Raw genomic sequence first — 24,943 nt, 5'->3', positions numbered from 1 at the left:
ATTGTACCAGACACTTTCGCCCTTAAAAGAAGTGGGTGTAATTTCCACAGAAAAAGGAAATGTTCTACACTAAAAGAACAGTAAACTCTGCTGCAAGTGTCTGACATTACTAAAACGGGGAGAATTAAGCCACGGCAGACTTTCATCGCCCTTCTTGTGGCATCAATGGTTGCATCTGCAGTACAATATGAATAATTTAAAGAGAAAAAAGAATAGTTTCAAAACAGCTGATTTGACATTTTGTTTCTTTTCCTTTAAAGGCAGCACAGGAAATGACTGCTGCTTGTGATCTGGACTGCTTCAAGGTTTGCAGTGTGTGTATATAGTGGGAGGGGGCAGAAAAGAGATTCTGGGCTTCTGGTCCTCCTGGTGATTTGAATAGAAGAAAGAAAATAAAGTGTGAGAGGGCAGAGATTTTATTTAGAGATAACATTTGCCTTTGTAGTCTTATGTCGTGTACTGCAGATGCTGCTAACACAGGCAAAAACAGAAGGAATGATCAAAATGCAGAACAGCGCAAGGTTGAAACTGCCAGATGTTAAGCCATAGAAGCCAAGCGCTCGCCCCCAGCAGGCCCGCAGCCAGCGGTCGCGGCACGCTGCCCGTTTTGTTAACGGGCAAGAGAGCTAGCCGGGAACCGCCAGACCCCGAACGCAATTTGGGCCCCTTGGACCTACCGGCACTGCCCACAGCGCGGCCGGTCCTCCGAGGGCACACGCGCGGATCAGTACTGCACCTTCTGACTTCTGCCGAAACCTGAGATAAAAGCTTCTACCGCACACTAATATACACATTGAGGTTTTTGTTTGTTTGTTTTAATTTAGGTGAAACAAGAAACAAAAGCTGACTTTCTCCCAATAAAAAGCAGGGAAGAGGAGGAGAAAGAGGAGGAGGAGAAAGGGAATCACTAGAAAGAGTTCTTCCAAGGAGCAGCACTGGTCCAAGTTGCACACGCTATCAGCTTTCCTGGACCAAGAGTCACCATCTGGACCAACAGACAAACCATGTTTCAGAGAGGAGACAGGAAGCAAACTAAATCAGATTGTATTACAGTTGGTTGAAAATAAACGTTTATAAAGGGCAATGTTAAGGAATGTTAAAATTTGGTTAATTTGCTCCTTTCCCCCGAAGATGTCAAAGTATTTTATACACTGGATTAGTACCTGCCCTCTAAAATCTGGAGAAGCTACAGCAAATGAAAAGGAAACAACTACCGTAACAATGTTGGGAATGAAACTGAGGAAGAGAAGCTCGAACCCTGCACTGCTTGCTCTTATTCTAACTCCAGGTGTTAGAAAACCTGTCCCAAAATCCTAAGCAGCCCATTGCTTCTTTACTGTTTTGCCCCTTGCCTGTTTTCACAGGACTCGCACAGCCACAGAGCTCCTTGAAACGGCCAGTAGAGCCCAGCTGTGCACAGCTGCTAACTCAACGCGTCTTTGTGCCATTCTGCTGTACGAAATGCCAACCCAAAGACACTCAGCTATCCTGACCCGTAATATCTCCATCGTGGTTTCCAGCCCGTGCTGTATTTTCAAAAACATTGCAAACACAGGGATAAGCGATCAATTCTATACCTTCTGGAAAATAATAATAATAAAAGAGCATCCTCTAATGACAGCCTTCTGGAAAATAATACTAATAAAACAGTGACCTCCAATGACAGGGGGCTTATTGCTGTCTATATGGGCCAATACTGGCTCCTAAGTTAGGCTATCTACTCCGCTAATAGCGTCTGGCTGTTCCTTGGATGCCTGCTATTCCCACACCTTCCCAGCCTTGCTTTGACTCGCCTGGAAGAGCTGCCAGCCGCAAGGACAGGGGGTTGTAACCGCAGACAAGACCAGGTGCAGGAGACCTGAGTGCAGCATGGTTAATGCGCCTTGCTCTCCAAAAACAAAAAAAGAAAGATCTTAAGCACAAAATGGAAAACAGAAGAGATGCAATAGTTAACCGGACAATTCCCAGCTGTCCAAGCTGCTGTACCACAACGCCCGGAGCTATTCCAAGGCAGCACATAGCACAAATACCAAGAGCCCATGAAAAGCATGGTGAGTAAAATTGCTGGTGTCTAATGGCGCCAGATAGGTTGTTGACACACTCCATGTGGTTAAACATGAAAGGCCATCTTGCAGGAAAAAATAATCCCCAAGCCCACGTGATTCCAGTTTGAGCCTGGGATTGTCACCTTAAGGTCTGCGCAGCCAGCGCCGCACCCTCATCTCAACCTCACGCAACCACAGCTCGGTGCTCTTCAACATTTTTCTTCTAATTCCTTTAATTTCTTACTGTCTATTGGCTTCACTAACCCCTTCAGTGCCTGGTTAAAATAGGCCATCTTGCTTTTGTACAGGTTTAATATTTTCACTGCAAGCTTTCTACAGCAAGAAGAAAAATCTCCCCCTCGTTATTTGTCAGTGAGAGTTTTCTCAGCACTGGCAAAAGGAAGATGAAGGTAGCCCTGAAGACAAGCTGCACAGAAACAAAAAGGAAAAGGGGGCAGTTCCTCGTTTCAAAACTTCCAAATAGCCTTTAAAGCACGCATGCATTAATCGTTAAGCCACCTCAAAAAATGCAGCTTTTTCTGGGGTAGAACATGGCAACAGTTTTCACAACACAGAGCAGAAGTTATACAACTGTTTACAACAGACCAGTTTCAATCGTAACCACAAGCAGATGGCAGAGAAGCAAATTGCCATTTTCATTAACAATTTCAATTCTCAAAGGAGCTGGCAAATACACTCTGCTTCCAATCTCTTGTCACTACAGACAAAGAATCAAAAAGGAGAAAATAGTGCACAGTGATCCCTGTTTATAATCACGAGCGAGCTCAGTTTCCGTAGTCTGGATTCTGTAGAATGGCCGAAATCAGTATTCGCCTTTTGAGGATTAAGATCACTGAGATCAAACCAGAACTTTGGGACCTGCAGATGAACTTTCCCAAAGTTGTGGTCATTCACGTCCAGAACAAGTGTCACCTCCGACTCGAGCTTCCCCACAACGAGAGGGGAAGGAAGCAGATGCCAACATCCAGCTTTATTTCAAGCACTATTCATGCAAGTTTAAAGACTGTGCAATGACAGTGAATCTGGCGAGTTTATTTAGGTTAGCCTAAATTACACCAGATCACAGCAGCTGGGGGTGCCTGGGAGCAGGAAGAGGAAGTTGTGCACAGATTTTTAAGGAACCACAAAGAATGAAGCTCTGTGGTTTTGAGTGTTATCTTGATGGAGTCCTGGGCAACTTCCACTTCAAAGGTGTCAGTTGGTCTCAAAAGATCAGAAGAGAAGATTGAGTCCAAGTATCTGAAACTTCTTAATTAAATTACTCATTCATACCAGGAACTCGCAGACAAGCAGAGATGCATCCGCTTTCCTGCGAGCAGGAGGGAGGGACACAGGCCGGGACACTCCAGCTGTGTATTGCAAGGTAACCTCATTCAGGCCAGCAACCGAAAAATTACCTTAAAAAAAAAGTTTGTGGATATTAACATGCTCCAGTGCTGAGCAAATAGCAGCCTTAAGGATTTTACACAAAGTAGTAACCAGAAGCTTTTAAACTTGATTTCTGCACATGAGCCATCACGCCTACCTTGTGCGAGACACCAAGCAGATCAGAAGACATCAATAAACTATCCCCATTAGCCTTGTTTTCCTAAGGTTTCTAACATAAGCAACACTGACAACTGTCTCACAATAGCAGCAGCAATATGATTTCAAGCATATACAGAAAAAATGCTTGCAACTTAGTGCCACTAACAATACTTCTCCCCCAACAATGAAATTTTAAATGCTTCCATGGGAGGAAACCAGGGAGACACCTCCTCTTTGGAAAAAGGTCAGGCTTTAATGCCCGCTGCTCAGGTCGTTCTTAGTCTGCTTCCTCCACAAGCTTATGCAATGGTTTAGCATATCGAAAGCTGTATAGAAAGTATTTGTAACGCTCCCGATAAACAAACATGCCTGAGGAGTTGTTCTGTCCCGGACGCAAGCCGGAACGATGACGAAAGCAAAGGCTCAGTAACGCAGGCTTCGTGCTCACACTGCCAGGCAGCTCGAAGAAACCGGGAATTTTCAGATCTGCCTCCATCTGCCACATCCGTACAAAAATGGAGTTTCCAGTTCCACCCCCCTCCCCCCCAAATATTTGGGATCTGTTGCCCTGTGGAATGCAACAACCGTATCTAAACCCGGCACATCCTGAAATAGCCGTCAGGATCCGGGGACTCAAGACTCCCAGCCATTTCCCACTCTAATCGCAGCGCCGCTGTGGCACCTATTGCTCTGCGCAGCGCTTCGCAGCAGTCCCAGCCCTGTCATCAGCTCACCTGAACCATCTACTAAATCAGCCTGGAGCTGAAGGGAGAGATGGAAAGAACAAAACTTATTTTCAGAGCGGTGTAAGTGCAAGTGCACCTTGCAAAGCATCAGGGCTAGAAACAGGCAAAAAGATAGAAAGGCAGAAAGGTTTGGAGAGATAGTTGTTTCTATACACAGCTTTTCAGACTTGTTTGAATTTTGTCTTCTACAATCTGCTCCCTAAGAGCAGCTATAATCATATGAACCAACACAGTGCAACACTAGGATCACTGCTATGCTGAAAAACACCATCAAGACCCTACGTGGGGTTTTACATAAATGTTGACTGCTGGCGTATTCCTAGCTCTCTAGACTCACTGAAGTCACTGAATAAATGAATGCTTCAAAAAAAAAAAATCTAACAAACATTGGTATTTGAAAGAGTCGGAATAAAGGTCTCCATACTCAATTCCATCAAAAAGAATTACAGGTCAGAGTAGCCTACAATTATTATTTTTCTTTTTTGAATGGCTTCCCTCCCACCCCTCCTCCAAACCCCACACATAATTGAGGTCCATCTGATCCAAATTAATTAATGTTAATACTTCCCCCATAGCTTGTACCATCTCTCCTTTAAATAGATCATTTCAAGTTTGAGAAAACTATAATTGAGCTTCTCTACAAACTACTGATTCAAATCAATGTTTGGCTTCCCCTTAAAGTCTTACTGACGCTGCTCAATGTTAACTGTAAATTTTGGAACTGCAAGCATTGACATATATGCTGCTCCCTGCCCTTCTTCTCCAAAAGATTCTAGTTATGAACATCTGTTGTTTACAAGTGCTCAGCCTGAAGGTTGCCAGACTTATTCTGCATCTCCTACTTCAAGGCACAGGCTGCCAGAAAGCCATCTGAATTTCATGCTGGGATATCCTGGACATTCTGCTCTCCAGCTGACAATTGCTACTCGCTATCCTACTTCCACAGATTATCCCAATTTAAAATACGGCCTTAAAATAGCCTCGTCTTCTCATTCTTTTTTTTTTTTTTTTATTTCCTCCCTTTAAAGAAATTTACTCAAGATTTGCAATGGTATTTATATTGTTAACTATTTATTTGAGATGGTAAATGCCCTTAGAACAAAATCACGTGAAATAGATCGGAGTTCGGGAGCTAAAGGTTTTTCGACAGAGAGGTTTCACTGCAGCCAGACAAAGCCTTCCTCAGAGCGGCAGTTACGCCCCCGTTCAGCGGCGCTGCCTTGGAGGACCCCCGAGAGCCGACAGGCGAGACCGATACCTGCCGAAACGGATGCTCCGCTTTAGCTGCTGTGCACGAAGCCGTCAATCTATCAGATTTTTACGGAGTGACGACGAGGCTAAACTTTTGACCGACAAGCTCTTGTTACAACAGGAGCTGCAAGAACTGGGCTATGAAATGCAACCCCCCGCACTGGTGCTTACATCTTGTACGAGGATATTTATCAAGGGGAACTGAAAAAGCCTTACTATCTATATATTTTATACTCTCTTTAATAGTCTGTTCTAATTCAAAACTCATTTTTAAAAGAGAAAAAACATAGTCAAAGTGAGCCGGTCTAACAGCCATGGTATAGTAGTTAAAAGCAAGTCAAACCTGGGTTATATCCAACTGTCATCAGCTCATATGTCACCTTGGATAAAACAATCTGTTCCCCCTCTTCGAAGATATAAAATGAGAATAACATACACCTACCTCTGTAAATCATTTTAAGATGCTCCAGTGAAGCTAGCTTCAAACCGTGCAATGTGCAAGCACCCTTTAAGCTCAGCATGAGCCATACACAGTTTGCTGTAAAGACCCAACCACCTAGATTTCAAACCATATGGAAAACGCAGCCACCAGCTTACCCTGCGAGGTGGCCACTTCATACAAAAATAAAACCCATGCGATGCATTTGTTATAAACCCACCACAAGCCTGCACCTCATGCTACTCTGTCCTTAAGTGTTTGCTTTTAAGCCAGCTTGGATATGCCTGGTGGAGAAAGCTATACAATTTAATTTCAAGGGTCAGGCTGAAGCCTCTTACCCTTGACTGCATTCCCCTAAATGAAAACATTCGGAGTAACTCAGCAATTACATAGTAGCTATTGAGTATGAAAGTACATGCAAATTACAGAGTTACTGCCTGACAAATTTCCTGCTTGACAGTGCGTTATGAGATCTAAAAACTGCAAGTGACATGGTAAGCAGTCACCGAATAACATGGTACCTTCCAACATAATTACAGTGTTATCAAAGGAACATGCTATTACTGCATATTTATAGGTTACAGCCACGTAATTACAGAGTAGCCACCAGTGTGTGCACATCTCTTGAAGCCATGTAATACCACGCTCCTTCGGAGGAGGATGGTTGGCTTTGCTCAAGAAGTCTTTTAGGGGATTCCAGATTAGATTACAGCTTCAGCGTCTACAAAAAAAGATACCAGGCAAGTTACTCTTCGCTGTTCAGACAGAGCAGTGTTTGGGATGGGGAATTATAATTTGAATTCATAACTATCTAAAATCACTCATTTGAACAGTTAAGAAACAGTATCATGCTATTAGTTAATAACTACAGGTGGCAGTGAAACACCAGGGAGTATGTAAACACCCCGCTTACTGGAATAGCCAGGGTCATCCCTCGGGTTTGTTTTTCCCTCTAAATTAGTAGAGCTCAGAAAAATCTCTCTCTCATAGCAAAAAATAGAGTCTCATTGCAAACCACTCTGTACAGACACAGTATGTTGATATTGTACCCAAATTTCAGGAGGCTCTGAACTGCCTTCTCACTGGAAGGGGGAAATGTTGGTTTAGAACCATTTAAGCAAACAAAATGATCCTCAAATAGTAGAATCTGGTCTGTTAGAACATAAAAAAAAAGAAGTGCTGCTGATGAAATAGCCTCTGCCTTACCACTTCATATGATTCATGTCCCTGTTTTATGTTTTCCAATAATCTCCAGCCTAGGAATTTCCAGCACATTGAAGAGTTAAACAGGAGAATGTGAAATCAGCTGACGTGGCTGCACAAGCACACTGCTTTGCTTTGGGGGTCATATCCTTGTGCACTGTTAAAGAGGTGTAATATCTACAGCCACTTCATTATGTATGGATCTATATCCTGCAATCCCCCAAACTCCCACAATATTTACATAAGGACCAAAGATGACTGCAGGATTTGGTCTGAAATGACGAAGTGTTTGGATCCTTCCCAAGTCTGCAGAGGTACAGCCAAGCTCCGGTCCTATCGACCTTTAGTAGCCTTCATCCCGCTGGCTCTGTGCATGATCCAGGCAAGACGCTAAGCTTGCGGAACTGCTTCCTTACTTATCCATGTGGTATTTCGACACGTTTCTGTTAAAGCCAGCAGACCTAAATAACCAAAGTTATATGTGGAGCTACCCAGGACAGAGGGCTTTACAACTGTATTTCACTGTTGTGACAAATACAATCCACAGACTGATGAGCCTTACAGTGGGGATATTTTTCTTCTTCGTGCCAACTCTGACTAAATTAACAACTTGAAACTAGTAGAGGGAATATATTCCCAAAGCAAGAAGCCTTTCTGCTAGGAGTCCTCTGCTGCTAACATGAGCAAAATCACTTGAAGGGAAAACTGGACAATATTAGCCCTCACTACGCAGCGAAGTGAAACTCAGTGATGCTCAGTAATAAGGTTGCAGAACATTTAGGGAAAGGGCCTGAACTCGACCAAAGCGTGGACATCTAAACTCAGAAATTCTGCAGTGTCGCAGCCAGCACACCCAACTAACAGGCATGACGTCATTTAGCATTCTGCTCAACTATGGTAACAGCTTCTGCACTAAAAATTCAGTCTAAAACTCAGAACAGGAAGAAAACTACACACACCTTTTCCAACACTAAAAGCTCAATGCAAAAGCATTTCTGATGGGATGTTTCATATCATGTAGGATAAACAAAAGCACCTCAAGTTTTACTAGGGATAAAAACTGAGAAGAACCAGTCATAATTTAGTGGGCAATCATAGTTTAAGACATCATTTCTTTAACCCTTAGAAGTATCTGCGGGACATGCACAGCCTGCAATTATAAAGACACTTTCACTATAAAAAGAAGAAAGAAAAAAACCCTGAGTTACAGTTCTACAGCCATGCAGAAGACTCTTCTCGACCTCTCCAACAGCCAAGCCTAGGAGGCAGGCTCTCCAGCAACACAGCACAAGGTGCGTTTTCAATGAGGAGAACTACAGTAAATGACCCCAGAGCTGTACAAAAAGGAAACTAAAATGTGATACTTAATGGCTTTCACAAACAGGGTTTCTAGCTGAAAAGGAAAGCCGATCCTCCTCTGCTGCCACCAAATACTGCAACCCAGAAAACACAGCAACAACAACAATCGAAAAGATAATGGCATGTCCCAAACAAAGCTAAAAGTTACACTGTACTTTGGGTGGAGGCAGATCCAGATGCATCATGTCAGGCAAAGGACAGACTAATCTGGCCAAAACTAAGATGATTCACATCCCAGGGCTGCTTTTGCTTGGTGGTGTCCCCACAGCTGCTACCCTGACAATGAACCCTGCTGAGCCTCGGGCACTGTCGGGGTGTCAGCTACGAGCGCTCCACGCCGCGGTCCTGGTTTTGCTCTGGTCACCTCGCCACAAAGCTGACGCCTTGGTGCTGCACCTCCCTGGATTGCCAAACGCCTCCCTTCACTCGAAGGCCCTTTCCTACACACCCAGTCCCTTCCTTTGGGCATGAGTCAGCAGTAAAACACAGGATTTCTGTTTCCATGAAACCAAGTTCAATATGCATTAGTCATTCCAGCTCAAACGGCTGAACTTGCAAGCAGGGAATAACCAATGCAACATCATCAGTCCTACCACTAACCCTGAAAAGGCAAGAGATGCACTATGGAAGCAGCTACTGTACAATAATCTTGTACTAGAACTGTATTAAACATGCTATTTTCTATTGCAAACTTAGCAAAGCTTGCCAGTAAGGTGCAGCCACCAGTGATGGACCTGCCTATGTGCCCTGTATACCATCATGAACATCACTTTAATAGGAGTATGAGGATAGGCATGAAAGACTACTATTGAACCAGCCCACTAGCATAGTTTTCCAGCTTGACATGGATCACATAGAAGCTCCTTTATTTGAATAGACAATTCATTGTCAATGAAGACATCTTTAAATGTTAATTGAGCCCTGACAGTTTTTTTTAATGACATAGCTTTATTTGAAAGTACTATTGGCCTTGTTTCTCTACAGTTTTATAAAGTGATGGTATCAGAGATGCAATGCACTTTTATGTTCTTCTCTAGCCCCTGAGTAGCTGCAGGATATTAACAGAGTGCTAGGGCAAATCACAACATAGAACAGATTAGAGAAAGTTACTCCCTTAGTAGCCAGAATAAAGCCACCGACATCTAAGGAAGTCCTGGTTTTGACCAAATCTGGTGTCCAACTTTGCCTGCCTTCCCAGATAAATGGCTCCTTTTATATTGTGCCAGCCCTTTACCATTCTGTTCCCTATTGGTAACACAGGACCTACCAGGAATGACTAAGATGAATCTGGAACCAGGCTACATCGAAACATGAAATAGGTTCTGTGTTTATAGCAAACTTGGGAAACGTTTTCTTCTGAAATTCACAAAAGTGCTGATACCTGTGTTCACTATATCAGCTCTCTTTTTGCATTCCTACACGTGTCATCACATCTTCAGAAAAAAGGATAAAAACAAAAGGCAAATACTCTACTTGAATTGCTGGTCTTTGGTGCTCCTAGTTTTCGCGAGGAATCTCTCGGCCAACTTCTCCAAATTCCTTGAGTAATCCATCTCAATTTCGGCCTTCTTGCGGAAGAAATCCTGCAGGTCCTGCAGTAACTGGACCCGAAGCTCGCACTGTTGGTCAAGGCATTTCAGCTGCTCTACCAGTTGGGCACGGATCTCTGTAACAAATAAAAGCACTAAAGATTAAACAAAATCTCCTTAGAGAAAGGCCATAAAGTTCTCTAGTAAAATATGGTTAAAAAGCATGTTCTCTCATTACTAATATGCCAGCAAAGCTCCATTACAATTAACTATATCCACAGACAGAAAACAACTGCAATTGCATCTCAGACGCAATGGGCACAGGGAAGCAATATGGTACCCTTGAATCCAGCACCCAGATCACAAGCAAAACTTTACCACTGAAAGTTCATTAGTTACAAGCGTCAAGTGCATTTCTGGCACTAAGAAGATGCTGTCACCGCCTAAAAATGTACTGAATCTCAGTCTGGAAAAAGGACTGAATGCTGCAATACCCCACGTCAGCTCAGCAAATCACTTCAGGGAATTTCTATCAAATTCCTTCGCAGACTATTCCTGATGCAGAAACAAGATGTTACACATACTGGGGCACTCCCCAAAGGCGCCAGTTTGGGATTATTCGATTAGTTACTGTGTCTCCAGCTGTGCAGCTCTCTTTATAAACCGAGCCATCAAAACAGATGAAGACACCCCTTCGGAGAGCCAGCATGATAGATCTTCCTCTTGGGAAGCATCCCTAGAGAGATGACTTTTCTACTTAAAAAAAAAAAAAGAAACTGCAAGTTACACATCTTTATTTACAGGACCCGTAAAGCACATACCAGTACAAGTGTTAATAGGATTATTAAACATAATTATTACTGGAGGCATCTATTTGTATTTACACATTTTACCAACAGTTTTCAAGACATTGTAAAATTCTCACATCAGCCCTTTCAGATAGGCTGTTAATCTCCTTATCTTACTGCAAATGGTGAAATGATTTGCTCATGGTCAAACAGTGCAACAGAACAAAGCAGAAACATCTCAGTCCCTTCATTTAAAAATTAGGGAATATTCAGTTAGGCAGCTAGTAGAGGTTATTTGGATTTCAATCAGGCAATAAACTCAACATAAAAATAATAAAATAGGCACTTTCATCTAAAGATCTCCAAGCATTCAAACATTAGAGATGCCTACCATTGCTAAAGAGCTACTGCTGCTCTTTCTGAAGTTTTTCAAAGATGTGTTTTTCTAGATGAATTTAGAATCAGCAATAAAACAAGTAACTGGAGCACTTGGCATTCAGGTCTTCAGCACGCGCAGCTCTGATTGTCCATGCACTGCAGCTGCATGCATGCGCGCACAGGTTTATGACTGTCACCACAGCTGAAGATGGGAAAGGATCATTTTTCCAAAGGCAACTTCTAAATTGACTACTTTATTGCTAATTCCTGAGGTACGCACTAATAGAGTCCAACTTGGCCTCCTCAGCACGCTTGTCCCTTTGTCCAGATGAAACCCACCCTCTTGACCCCTGAGCACTTTACTCTTGCCGTGCACCACAAATACCGGCTGCCTTGAACTGCGCTCACATCTGCAGGAAGAAACGCTTTTACGGGGTTCAGGATTTTTAATGAAAAAAGCATTTATCCCTATTTTAGAGACTCAAAAACCCAAAACACGTACACAAATACAACTCTTAGTTAGGCTTGCCAAAAACCACATCTATGTGAAAACGTGGGTTTTTCAAGCTTGAAGATGACCTTTTCTAAGCACTTTAATTTGGGAGTCTCTCTTCACTGAAACCTTATTACCTGACGGTTTTGTAGCTTGCACTGCAAGAAAAAAACCACAGGCAGCAGAGTCGTAACATCAGCAGAGAGCAGTGAGTAGTCACAACTGCTACAGGTGAGCAAAAACCGTCAGCATCTTTTTTTCCCCTCCGCAGAGGATTCTAGAAAACAGGAAACTTCTGACTCTTCATCAGGAAATGCAGCTACAAGCAAATGCGCAAGCCTGAGTTGTCTACGTTCTTCTTTAATGAAAACCACCTCGGCACACGCGTTTCTCCGGGCAGAGGGAAGCACCGCTCACGCTTCCCCTTCCCAGCCGAGGCGGCTGCAACCCAGAGGCCGAGGGCCGGCGCGGCACCCAGGCACCAGCACCCAGGCACCGGCTCTGCCTCCCGCCACGGTTCACACCAGGGCAGTGGGGACACAAATCTGAGGAAGCGTCACGGGAATCTCCTACCTGCCTGGATCAACCACCAGTGCTCTTCAGGACACAACACTCGATCTTAATGGAAAACACCGCAGCTAGGTATGAATAACTTGCCTTACAGAGCACTAAGTAAAATCAACGCAATGCATTTCTTCTTGCAAATTTGTTGTATGCTCAGTTCCAGCTGGTAAAAGTATTTCAGGATTAACAAGGGCTGGGAGGTGCACATGGAAAGAACAAATACTTGAGCAATAAGATCTGTTAGCACTTATTTAAAAATTTGCTGCTTGAAGCTCAATATATGCTATGTATTTCTTCCCCATTCAGCTTGCTCCCCAGTTACAAAACTGCTAATGGATTTGCAAAACTCTGTCAGCAGACAGGTTTAGTAACATGCAACGCAATTAAGACAACTCCATTCTATCCACGGCTTTGTCATTAAGACTTTAATAAGGGAAAAAAAAGTGAGGTAGCTAGATATAATAGATTATGGAGCACTGAAATGTGCAGTAATATAGTGTTTCCTTGCTGCAATGAATCAGTCTACTCATGACTTAACCTAACACTCCTTTGCGAGTCCGACATTCAGGAAAGAACAGGCTTCAAGGCAAGCAGCAGTTGGAAGCTCCTTCCCTGCCTTTGCTGCTGCTCCTGCATCCTTTCCTCAGCAAAATAGATGGTCCCACACAGAAACAACTCCATGACCTCATTAGAAATCATTAAACAAAAGACACCTACTTATTTTAATAAGCTTTGGCTCAGTCCCTTAACCTCTGAAAAGGTGAAACGCATGTAGGTAGATTACACGGATGAGTGACGTGCACCTCTCCTCCCCCACAGACCATACAACCAGACTATGTGCCCAGCATGCCCACAAGGAGCAAAGCTTAGCAAACAGCAGCCCAGAAGTCTGCGAGACACGCTAGCTAGGTGTAACCGCCGAGGAATTATCCGCTGTTCCTTGCCTTCTTTAAAAGCAGAGTAGAAAGTCTTTCCCTTGATATAGGGAGGGATGGGGCAGTACAGTTCACAACTTCATCCCTCTTTGAACTGCCAATTTTGAAACCAATCACATAAATTTAGATTTAAGTGATTAAAGCTCTGATTCATTAAAGACTTCCTCCAGAAAGCTTTTAAGTAAGAATGTCCTTCCCTTCCGAATTTAGGAACTGATTTCTAGAATTAACAAAATGCTGATTCTCCCCTTGTAATTCCAAACAGAACCGAGAAGTGTAAAATCTCAGTTTATCTAAAATCTCAGTTCACCGTTTCTCCTCTTTTAATCCTTTGATACCAGTTTGTCGGTTAAGAACGCCGAATCTGTTAGTTATCTGTTGCTAATTAACATGGGAGACTGGCTACCCCTCACGTTCTTCTCTAATGTTAGATTAAGAAAGATGACATGAAGGTAATACACTTAAGCAGACCTGCCACTTTCTGCTGAGCGGCTAAAGAATGAGGCACAGAATTCAAATGCAGAAAACTGCTTCCTTGAATATGATGTATTAAAACATTTAGGGCTTGATCATCCGTACAATGTTATTCTTCAGAAAAGTCAACTACGCTATTAGCATGGTTACACAGCAAGCAGCAAGCTTATAAAAAGGATTGGGAGAGGAAGAGAAAATAGAAGATACAGCTTGGACGGGTAATGTAGTTACCACCTGCCCTGCATTCATAATTTCTTCCTTCTCTCTGCTACAATTGCACTGATTTTTTTTTTTATTATTATTATTTTTTTTTTTAAGCAGAGCAACAACATGGCAAGCTGAAGCTCTACATCAGTCACGCTCTTGCTTCAGGAAATCACCTTCTTTGCAAGTGGGAAGGGGAAGAGGAAGGTCCTTTTACAAGAATCCTACAAGGGGTGTAAGAGCTGCTGAGTTTATTTCAACAGGGATCAGCAACCTGAAGAGCTAGGATGTACGCTGGGGAGAAAGGACAACGGGAAGGAGCAGCATGAAGGACATCCACGGACCGTAAGCATGGGGACCTTCTGCAGAAGATGCTTCGCTGGCTGCAAGCCAAATCACCTGAGCCAGCAGTGACTTCAGTGTGATGCAAGAACACTTGGTCGAAACCATGAGTCCTTCAATAGCTGCCACAGTTTCATCCCCTTAATGAAAAGCTGGCTTAAGCTGGCTCTCAGCTGACATTCAAGTCCTGCAAGACTTGACCAACCATGTAAATACGGAAGTAGTTAAGGATGGGGAGAAGGCAGAAGAGCCTTTTTTGACTTTCTATCTCTGACTGCAGAAATGGCAAGACCCATCCTCTTCAGATGCATCTTCTCTCTTAGAAACTGGCTACCAGAAGAAAAAGTGGAAATCCAAAGGACAACTTCCAAAACACTTGTATTTCTCAAATATTCACAGATCAACACAGCATAGAGATTTTATATTAAAATTCTAACAAAGCTACTGGTTCTCAAGGTGGAATACGTCACCCACAGCTCTCACACTAAACAGCAGGAAAAACGAGTAACCTTTTCCTTTAGTCCAAAGTGCTGCATCAGCACTTTTAAATTACAAATAAACTCTGTTTTTTGAGGGGGGAAAAGTAGCAGCTGATGGGGCTGCCGCAGGGAACAACAGACTATTCAGGGCCAGCAGATCCAGTCCGTGGTGCTGAGCTGGAGAAGGGCAACCTTGCTCATCTTTCAAAAACACACCACACAGTACTTCGCCACAAAATAAAATCAAGAATGCAGGAATTTCCTGAGGCTTACTGGGCTTTCTAGAGTATAAAGTGTCCGCTTGTTTTCCCATTGCTTACACAAGCAAAAGACTTTTTTCAGCCTTACTCTGAGAACATACCAAGGCGCAGTCAAAGGCAGTGCGTGCTACAAACTGTGGGTCATTGTATTACACAGGACCTTTTATATGTCTGTAGTCACAACAAACACATTTTAACGTTGAATTCACTGCTTTTGCATCTTTTAATTTACACAGGTCATCAGGTTAGCAGCCACTTTAAAATAACAAAAAGCCTTCTACCTCCTCTCTTTTTTAAAAGGATGCAGCCACCCTCACTGCTCACTTGATGCCACCCCGTGACAAATCCAGGCAAAGAGCAGCAGCGTAAGGCCTGGCTGAACGCCGCCCAGGCTTCCGGTGGCTGAAGGTGAATAAGCATGTTTACTCCTCTACAGGTGGCTAAAGTTACTAATTCAAGATCAAGCAGCCCGTAGTAGAATTTGGATTAAACACTGAGTATTCTCATTCTCATACTAAGCCTTGCCCTGTATTACAGATTCCTTCACCGTGGTATGGCTGGCTCACGTGCCCAGCAACTACATAATTAAAAGGTCCCTAATAGCAGAAGAAAAGTTTTCCACACATTCAAAACAAGCCGTTTAATCACTGCCCTCATCAGATCATAAAGTCACCTAGGTCACAGAAGGACTGAGCACTGTATAGTCCCAGACAACTGCACATATTTTCATCCCCTTTGCAATTAGCTTTTCAAAATTCCCCGTAGCATTCAGCAAGCATGCTTAGTTATTCATGAATTTAAAAGGTAGGGAAAGATCCTCTACCTTATGTATTTGAGTCACTTTTGTCATTCTCACTATTTATCAACCCTTTGATTCATTTTGGTTTAAGCTTTGAAGCACAGATGGCATACTGCACCACCATGAATGTAATCATCCCCGAACTGGATACTGGCATTTAACTGATGGTGCCTCTAACACTTTCACACAAAGGTCATCATCATTTTCCATCACAGGCATTATACTTCCTGGGGACTTTTACAGTATTAAGGTTATGGCCCCAAAACAGAGTCAAAAAAACAAAAATGGAGACGAGTAATTAAGGCTACATTATCAAACTACATCACTTGAGAGAGGTCAGAGTGAGCCTTGGGAGGTAGAGCACAGAACCATGAAATCATTGCATTGCTGTTAAAAAAATTCCAACAAAACAAAAAAAGGAATATTCAAATTTATACTTAATAAAATGTGGGCTCTGTTGACACTGTGTCCTATACATAGGGAAACATTAGCTTCTTAACATTTACTTTGCTCCTTAAGAATAATGATAAAACAGCTGAGGAGAGCCTGCAGAAGGTCAAACTCATTCTTTTTTTCTTATATGTATACAAAGGACAGAGAGAGCAGAGGAAACTAAGACCGAAGGCCTTTATAATCAGACCCTTTAGAGGCGTAATTTCCAAGTTCAAATCACCTTCCAGCTACAAGAGTACAGATATACAAAAGTAGTAACAAATTGGAAGAAACAAAGTGACACAAGAAGAAATGTTATCACTTCTTTAACATGACATACATACTCCATTGCCTTGTCAAATTTTTTTCTGTGCTTTTTCCACACTTGTCCAAAGGCAGAAAGTTATATTGTTTTCTTTCTTCTACTGCAGCTCTTAATCATTTGAATTTCCCTGTATACTTTGTTGCTTCTTTCTAATAAATTCTCATATTTGATTACAAATACATACCAAAGATGCTCGCAACAGGCAGTAGTCACAAAACCAATACACAGAAATAAGTGTTAAGTTGATGCAAAAGACTCCTAGAAACAAAGAGTAAAATACAGTACTAGGCTAGAATTAACAGAATTTATCACTTTTTGAAATCTGACTGATGCTTCACCAATTCCAGCAACAGATGCGGTCAGTGATCAACAGAACAGTCCCAAAAGCTGGCATCTCGCCATAGTATTAGTGACTATTTCTACTCTCTACTTCATCTCTTTACAGACACAAGCTCCCCAGTAAGTGCCAGTTATACCCAATTCACTGTCCTAAAAAGACATATTTTGGATCATTACGAGAAAGCCAGGTATAATCTCAGGCATTGGAGGGGAAATTAAATTTTTACCCTACCCATTGCAGTACCATTTTACTGCTCAAGTCCTCCAGCTCTACTTTTCAGCTCTTCCTCATACCTCCCGATCTGTTTAACTTTACTCCACAACTTGGCAGTCATTTTAATCAGTTCATTTACAGACAGGATGACCTCCTGCTGCACAGTTTGAGCTTCATTTTTGCATCGCTCAATGTATCTGCTTCCCTCTTGCCGATTCTACTGCGAGTTATATAAAGGTAGCCTTCTTGTCTTTTAAAAAAAACGTATTTACAAGAAAATATATGTATATACGTTTACACATATGTATTCCACGCTGTATGTGGAAGTTACCAAAGTTCCCACACAATTGCCAGTCTACTGTTGGTCTTTCAGTACTTGATGATACATCTTGAGGGAGACCAGCATCCAGGAGAACACTCCATATCTTGCTCTTCTACGGCATGCAGCATTCAGCCTCTAAAAAAGAATTTAGAAAAATGTCTCTTTTTTTAGGCTTTTTAAGCCTCCTGTAAACTAAAGGTGTGGAAATATGGAAACAAAGAAATTTCTGTACCAACTTGTTCATTCTTCAGTAGGTCATGTACAGAGCTACAGGGATGAACTTGGACCCAGGAGTCCTTCTGTCCCAGACATTTCCCACACTCTGAACAACGTTCTTGCTCCAAGCAGGACCATCTCCCTATTCAGGGTTTCAGCTTTTCCCAGTGAAAAGTTTTCTCTGAGTACTCTTGCCGGATAGCAAACACAGTGAATCACAGCCTTCAGAACACAGAATTCCAGGAAAAGGCACAAGAAACCTGAGCTGCTTTTCAGTATCTAGTTATATCTCCTTGTATCTAGACTATAGTTTTCTCAAGATGTTCCCACTGCTATCTCAAATGCCACGCTCTTTAAAAAGATGACAAGCTTGGGAAAGGAGTGGGATGACAACAAAACAGAGCAACCAACCCCCAGCTCCCGCCCAGATTAAAAAGCAATCCTCTCGCCCACACAAATCCGCTTCCACTGGCGGAGCTGAACTCCGAAAACTCGCCGCAGTCTGGTCTCGACTTAGTGGTCCCCCATGATTGCTTTGTGAGGAACAGTCCTCCTCCCATGTTAATGCCATATAAATTAAATACAAACAGGAGGCACATTAAAGTCAAAGCAAAACAGAACCAACCCAGGAAGGGGAAGGTAGAAGTCAGCAGATTAAAAAGCCTCAGGTGCAGCTCAGTCACCCCTTGCTATTGCAGCCTACAGACCAATACGTAAGCAGCAATTGCACAGGAGTACCCAAAGTCACCAAGCTTCGTGGTGTGAGCACAGCCTTAGCAGAACCTGATCCTTCAAGCTACTCAGTAGCATATGAAAGACGGAGCCCAAAACGAACACCACACCGAAGGCTGATGCAGTTAATTAAAAACACCAAACACTCTACAGATGCGAATAAAAGTTAAAGCCATTTAAAGGTACAAATAAGGTTCAGAAAATGTTTTGGATTACATATTTTGATGTATTCCCAGCACGTTACCAGGAATTGTTCATATTCCCTCTATTAACAGAAGAAAAGCTGTAGTCCAAAAGTGAAAGATTTCATGGTTTTGTAAAAACAGTCTCATTTTTTTTTAATGATTAAAAATAGGGCTGTGACAAATGACAGACAACAGCCTAGGCAATTCTGGCTATGGCTAGGAGGTTTTGCAATTTAGAAAAGCCTTTATATAGTAACAGTGAAAACTTAATGGAATGAAATGCATTACTAGCAGAACATTGTTGATCACCACAGCCTTAAAATCTCCCTTGTAATCTAAAAACAAGGCTTTGAAGTGAAAATGATATAAGAGGAGGAAATGTAGTCTTCTGGTTAAGACCAGAGCCAGGAGATTCAGGTTCAGGTTCATAATCCTGTCAGTAACTGCATGCCCTGGAAAAGGTGAATTTTCCATTAAAAAAAAAACACAAAAAACAGAAAAACAGGATATTCCTTAGAGGATTGAGAAATATTAACATTGAGTAATACACATTGACAAGAGCCACTTTATAGTTGATATATATCATTATAGGCATTTGGGGCTAAAATTCTTTCTAATATATGGATGATGATAAAATTGTTTCGATGTCCAAGATGTGTGCACGAAGTTTAGCATTAGTGAAGTAAAAAGATGTGAGACATGCTTAAAAGCAATAAATAAATCAATCAAGGCTAGTTTTTAGTCTCAGTGAAATATTGAGGATAGCCACCTTTTATTTTCATACACACATCCTGATACATTTGCATCGCTAATTACTTAGGCCTCCCAGATCTTCTAGCCACAATAAGTGTCACTTAGAAGTGAGGCAGTTGATTTCTGCCTTTAATACAGTTGTGTAACGCTACAATCAAAATTGATAGCTTGGAAATGTCATAATTTTAAGCAGCTTTCAACCGGCATCCCAATGCATGCTGCAGCAACCCTATACATTTGCTTTCCATACCCTTACAAAGAGAACCTCATTTGCAATTCACAGACTACAAACTCATGCAAGGCTTCAAACCTGCAAAGCTTTTAAGCAAATGCTCAAAATTAACCAATTAAACACGCTGACAAAGTTGCCAAGACATTTAATCTATGCAGAATTCAAATTAAATATTTAGGTATTTTTTTATCTACTGAAATAACCATGAAAGTCTCTTTTGCTATTACCAAAACATAGTCCCTGCTGCTGACTTTTCAGGGAGGATGTTTAAAAACAAGATACAGATTGAACTACCCCGTGCCGGGATTCACTGCCCCAATCTCATCTGCAGAACGTGGATAAATCCTCACGTGGGTGAGAGCAACCAAAGCCCTCATTTTTATAACTGATCCGTAGTGTGCATAGACCCCCCCCCCAATGAAAGTAAAATGTCTAAGTACATCAGGCAATATTTTGTGTTTAAGCTCTACAACTGTTTATTCAAAACAAATGAAAGTTTAATCAACAAACTTCAAATAAGTAAGAAACAAAGTAACCCACATGCAAGAAGCAGGAATGTTACAGCTAGCTCTGTCTACATGAAGTTTCCGAGTACTTTAAGACTGTCTGTACTCAGCTAAAGGATGCCCCCAGATGACATCAGACAAAAAAAATCTCAGACAAACCTCTGCCTACGCTTTCTGACTTGCCAAATGCTGCATGAAATCCTACGGACAAGTAATAAAGCTACATTTTATCACTAGTTTGCAGCATAGATTTCTACAATAATAAGTACAATGATTAAAAAAAGGATTAAAAAAAATCATTTTGGCATGTGGATCGCAAGCAAAAGCGACACATTCACATCAGTTGTTTCCAGTATTCTTGCTGACGAACCCTTCACAGCCCTCAGTAATGCACGTGCCGCGAGCGCCTGCGCCTTCTGCGAGACAAAAACGTTCTGTCCATTATGCACCTTGAAATAATATATTCTTCAAACAACTTTCTAATAGTTATTCCTCTCATTCAGGGTGATCGACAGTGCATAGATGACCAAAAAAGTTGATGAACATTTTTAATGTAAGGGTGTGTGTGTGTGTGGGGGGGGGGTGTCTGTTGTTTTAGATGCCCATTTGCTTTCCTGCCTAGGGAAAGTCTAATCTCTCTGCAGCACTAGACTGGCAGGTATTTTTTGTCACACTCTTCTGCCTATTCAAAGCTTTCTCCTGGAATTTATTTAAGGAAAGAATCTTTTTCTTTCAGCAACACTGATGTGTTAATTACAAAAAAGCTAGTTAACAGCACAAGAAATTTGGATACATGTCCGCAAATACAGAAAGGCAACAAAACGGAATAAAAGCAGCAAGGAATAAAAGCAACCACGTGCCGAGAACATTTTGAACTAAACGCCTCTCAGTTTCTCCTGAAACCAAGGCTGGCTGCCACGAAAGCTTAAGTTTCTGGATACTCTCGGGGCCGGGGATCTCCAGGAGGTATCTCACAGCCCGCCGGCGCGCAGACCAGCGGCACCGAAGTCTAATCCCTGCCAGCCCGTGCTGCGGCGCGGCCAGCGCCATTAGCAGGGTTTTGAACCCAATTGTGTCCCCACCTTCAACCGGTGCTTCCAGCCCTCGCTGCTGCCCAGCGAGATAACCAAGTAAATCTCCATCGACAGCGGAGCAGTCGCCAGCGGGTCAATAAATCCATTGAGCCGGTCTGATGTTCTGGGAAACAACTGTGGCCCAGCTAATGTTTTTGAAGTGACAGATTTTTATCAACAACTAAAACAGACCTATTAGAGACGCAATTAAATTCTGGTACACTCGGTTGTCTACAGGAACCAAAATAACTGCATCAGAGATGTCAGTTCTTCACCAACGAAAGCAGCTTACAGGCGGCAGAAACCCAAGGGAGCTCCGGCTTACCACCAAGGCGGCACCGCAGACCCCTGCCAGAGCCTGGCGCCCCATGCACGGTGCCTTTGCTCCTCTCATCTGCTCAATACAACAAATCAACTCCTTTAATTACTACCAATGTCACCCTTCCCTGCTTCTCCTTATCGGAATATGTATCTTAAAGTCTGTTAGATGATTTCAGAACACAAAGACAGTCAAAGATGTGCTTGAAAAATTCACATTTCAAAAGCTATCATTGGAGCATCTTGTGTTGTGACCCAGGACGCACAAAGCAGTATGCACCTCTGTCTCTCCTGGGGTGATTAGAGAATTTTGTAGAACACCTACACTGCTAAAATGTGTCAAAATAAGAATTATTCCACTCCTGCCCTGCACAACATCAGACCACCTACAAGGAGGTCATCAAGATGACAGACTAGCTCTTCAGTGGGGCTCAGTGGGACGACAAGAGACAACCTGAATAAGCTGAACCAAGAGAGGTTCAGATTGAATACACGGGAAAAACTTTTTCACCATGATGACAGCAAGCAGTCGAACAGGTTACCCAGGGAGGCTGTGCGGTTTCCACCCTTGGAGGCTTTCAAGAGTGGGTAAGTCAGAGAGCACCCAGTCTGGCCTCACTGCTGACCCTGGTCATGGCTGGAGGCTCGACAGGATGACCTCCCGAGGCCCCTTCCAACCCCAGTTATCCCACGATCTACTAGCAAAACCATGTATCTTATCGGGATACGAGGGGGAAGGCAGGAAGAACTTAACACCTTTGCGTACAGGCCCATGTTTGACACTATCAGCCGGTGCTTAGCCCAGCATCTAAACCAGCTTTCATGCTTCAACACTCTCACTCGAGCAGCTTGCACCCTGCATGGTTCTCCCCGGGATTTGGGCACTCTGTTTACCTAGTGGCGTACAGTTTTGGTCATTGTCAGTTCTCACCCAGAACTTAACTTCCATTCCTACTGACATAATTACCACTGGAAGGAAGGAGGAGAAAAAAAAACCCACTATAGACTCCATTATTTAACATGGAAACACCATGAGAAAGTCATGAAGGATTGAAACAGCAGCTCCATGGAAGGAAGAGAGTAGCTCACGACTGAGAACCAGAGTCTGTACTTCCCCTGCAGAGGATGAGCCTCCTAGAATTCGGACTGACCAGAAAGTCTGGGAAGCTTTGAGGAACACACTTCAAACAGGACATGAATTCATTTGCAAGCAATGAGGTGCCTGGGCGTGGACAGAGGGAGGAGAGGAGCAGGCACTCATGGCTCTTAATTTCACAAAAGAGCCCATCTGAATGAAGAATGCTGTACTGCCGTGTTTGGAGCTGCACAAAGGAAATGAAATTCCTGCGCGAAGGGAGAGGCTGGCACACGCTTCCAGCAGGAGCATGTTTCTTCTAGAATGGAAATCCACCAGGAGGAGAAGAGCAGAACCGGTCTCAAAGATGGAAGCCGAGGTAAGAAGCGGCTGATCTCATTGCACTCTGCTAGAAGGAACATACAGGCTTGGATCTGAACGCAATTCAGAGAACACCCAAGATTCGTGCCCGAGGACGGCAATACAACACCCCTTGGGACAGCAGTGGTTTGGTTCGTTTCTTGATGATATGAGCAAGCTTCACCAGAAGAAGTTCGGAAAAGCATAGCTTATCAAAGAAAGCCAGGCAAAAAAAAGCTGGAACTACATCCTGAAATCTCACCGTGAAGCAGGAGGTATATAAGCCCTACAGAACTTCAGCATTCCGCAGCTCGCCAGTACTTCTCCTATACATTACGCACATACACATGCCTGGGAAAAGAAACACGTTTGTAAAACACAGAAGTATCAGCAATACGTTGGGTTTTAGTTTAGATGCCGCAAAAGACCAAGTGGATTGGTTACCTATACTTTGCTCGCTGGATCAAGAATCAACCTTGGCCTATAGAATGAGCTACTTGTAACCAGAAATTAAAAGAGAATTTTTCTATTCGTAACTTCTGCATCCTTCCTTAAAGCTTCCATCTTCCCAGGAAAAGGAGGTATGGCACTGCCACATCCAAGCGTCAAAGTAGGACAACTAAATTCCATTCCAAACCCTCCTACTCCTTTAACAAGTAATTAAGCCCACACCTCATTTTCTCCGTTTATAAAACTACTGCATTACACCTGACACAAGAGTTCTGTGATCATTATGTGACTGCAAAACTAGAGCTTCACTGGCATCCTGCGGTTGCCAAAAGTTCACTTCCTGCTCCCTAAAACACACACCAAAGTGACAGGGGGCTGAGCTTTCACAAGAGTTCAAAGAAATTTGGGTGTCACCAAAATACTCTTTCATTTTATTTTTGCCCCAAATGTATCCGTATTCCAATTTAAAGAGGTGGATTTTAGGGTTAGGAGAAGGGAGAGGGTTCCCCTCGCCCCAATAATTCTGGCAATTTTCTTCAGTTTCCTATTGTTTTCAATAGTTTCTGCTATGCTTTCTTTTCCTATTTGAGAAATAGTTACTCTTTCAGCTCCACAGCACTCCTTCACAACCTCTTTCCTTCCCTCTTAAAAATCTATCCTCACCCTCCCTTGCTACACAGCGTAAAGGAGCTATTTAATAGCAATCGCTCCAGCCCAAGACTTTACCCGTCTCTGTTCCAACCGAGCGGAAAGTAGAGATTTCATCTACTAGTAGTGATTAAAACAGAAGTGAAAAGACTGCTTATTTCTGCCTTCCAAAAAAAAAAAAAAAAATCTTTGAGATGTTTTAGCTGCACTATGTCAAAGATAGCAAGGATTTTATTTTCATGGTGGAACAGCACTAAATTGAATTGAATTATTCATCACAAATGTGTAATGTGATCATTATTTCTGGCATTCACCATATGTTCTTACTGCCTCAATTCACTTCAGGAATCCCAAATTAAATTCACTACACTCTATACATCATTAGGATACCACGTTTCTATGCACACACTGAAACATATACAGATGAAGAGTGACATACATAAACACATGCAGGTAGCCACAAACGTATGAAATCCTCTGTAGTGCTATGCATTTCTTCAGGACAACAGTCCAGTGATGGCCCAAATTTCCTAGATTCAATCCCCATCTTTATCTTTAGTCCTACTGCAATAACTTGGTCAATTTTACATTCTCATTTTTTATTTCTCCATCTTTCAAGGGTGCTTCAAAAGCTAAGTAAAGTTTGTGAAGTGCTGAAAGATACTGGGATGCAAGAAGCCAAGACTATTATTGATGTGAAAAATTATTGCTTCTTCCCAATCCATAAGACCTGGTATTTACATTGCAGCACACGGTCCAATTAGATCACATTAGATCAACCAGCTGCTGCTGTAAGGATCTTCAGTACAAACTCCCCTTTGCTCACACTCTTCAAACAAATACCCAACAAACTGTTCTCAGGTACCTAAAGCAAAAATAATCCTGTCTCAGGAGTCATTGGTATGGTCTGGCTCACACATATGCTAA

General features: G+C 42.6%; 1 protein-coding gene across 5 annotated transcripts in view; it reads right to left on the bottom strand.

Moving 5' to 3' along the window:
- Positions 1–24,943, bottom strand: part of SRGAP2 (SLIT-ROBO Rho GTPase activating protein 2) — a 120,256-nt gene that overhangs the window by 66,780 nt on the left and 28,533 nt on the right. For 4 of the 5 annotated variants that reach the window (XM_067310791.1, XM_067310788.1, XM_067310789.1 and 1 more), the window contains exon 3: positions 10,065–10,257. The exons of the other annotated variant lie outside the window; for it this stretch is intronic. In XM_067310791.1, the coding sequence (XP_067166892.1) occupies positions 10,065–10,257 (193 nt within the window). The remainder of the gene's footprint in view (positions 1–10,064; positions 10,258–24,943) is intronic. 5 annotated transcript variants of the gene reach the window in all.

This window comes from Apteryx mantelli, chromosome 25 (assembly GCF_036417845.1).
Source record: "Apteryx mantelli isolate bAptMan1 chromosome 25, bAptMan1.hap1, whole genome shotgun sequence".
In the NCBI taxonomy this organism is placed as follows: Eukaryota; Metazoa; Chordata; class Aves; order Apterygiformes; family Apterygidae; genus Apteryx; species Apteryx mantelli.
This window is presented reverse-complemented; position numbering and strand designations above follow the sequence as displayed.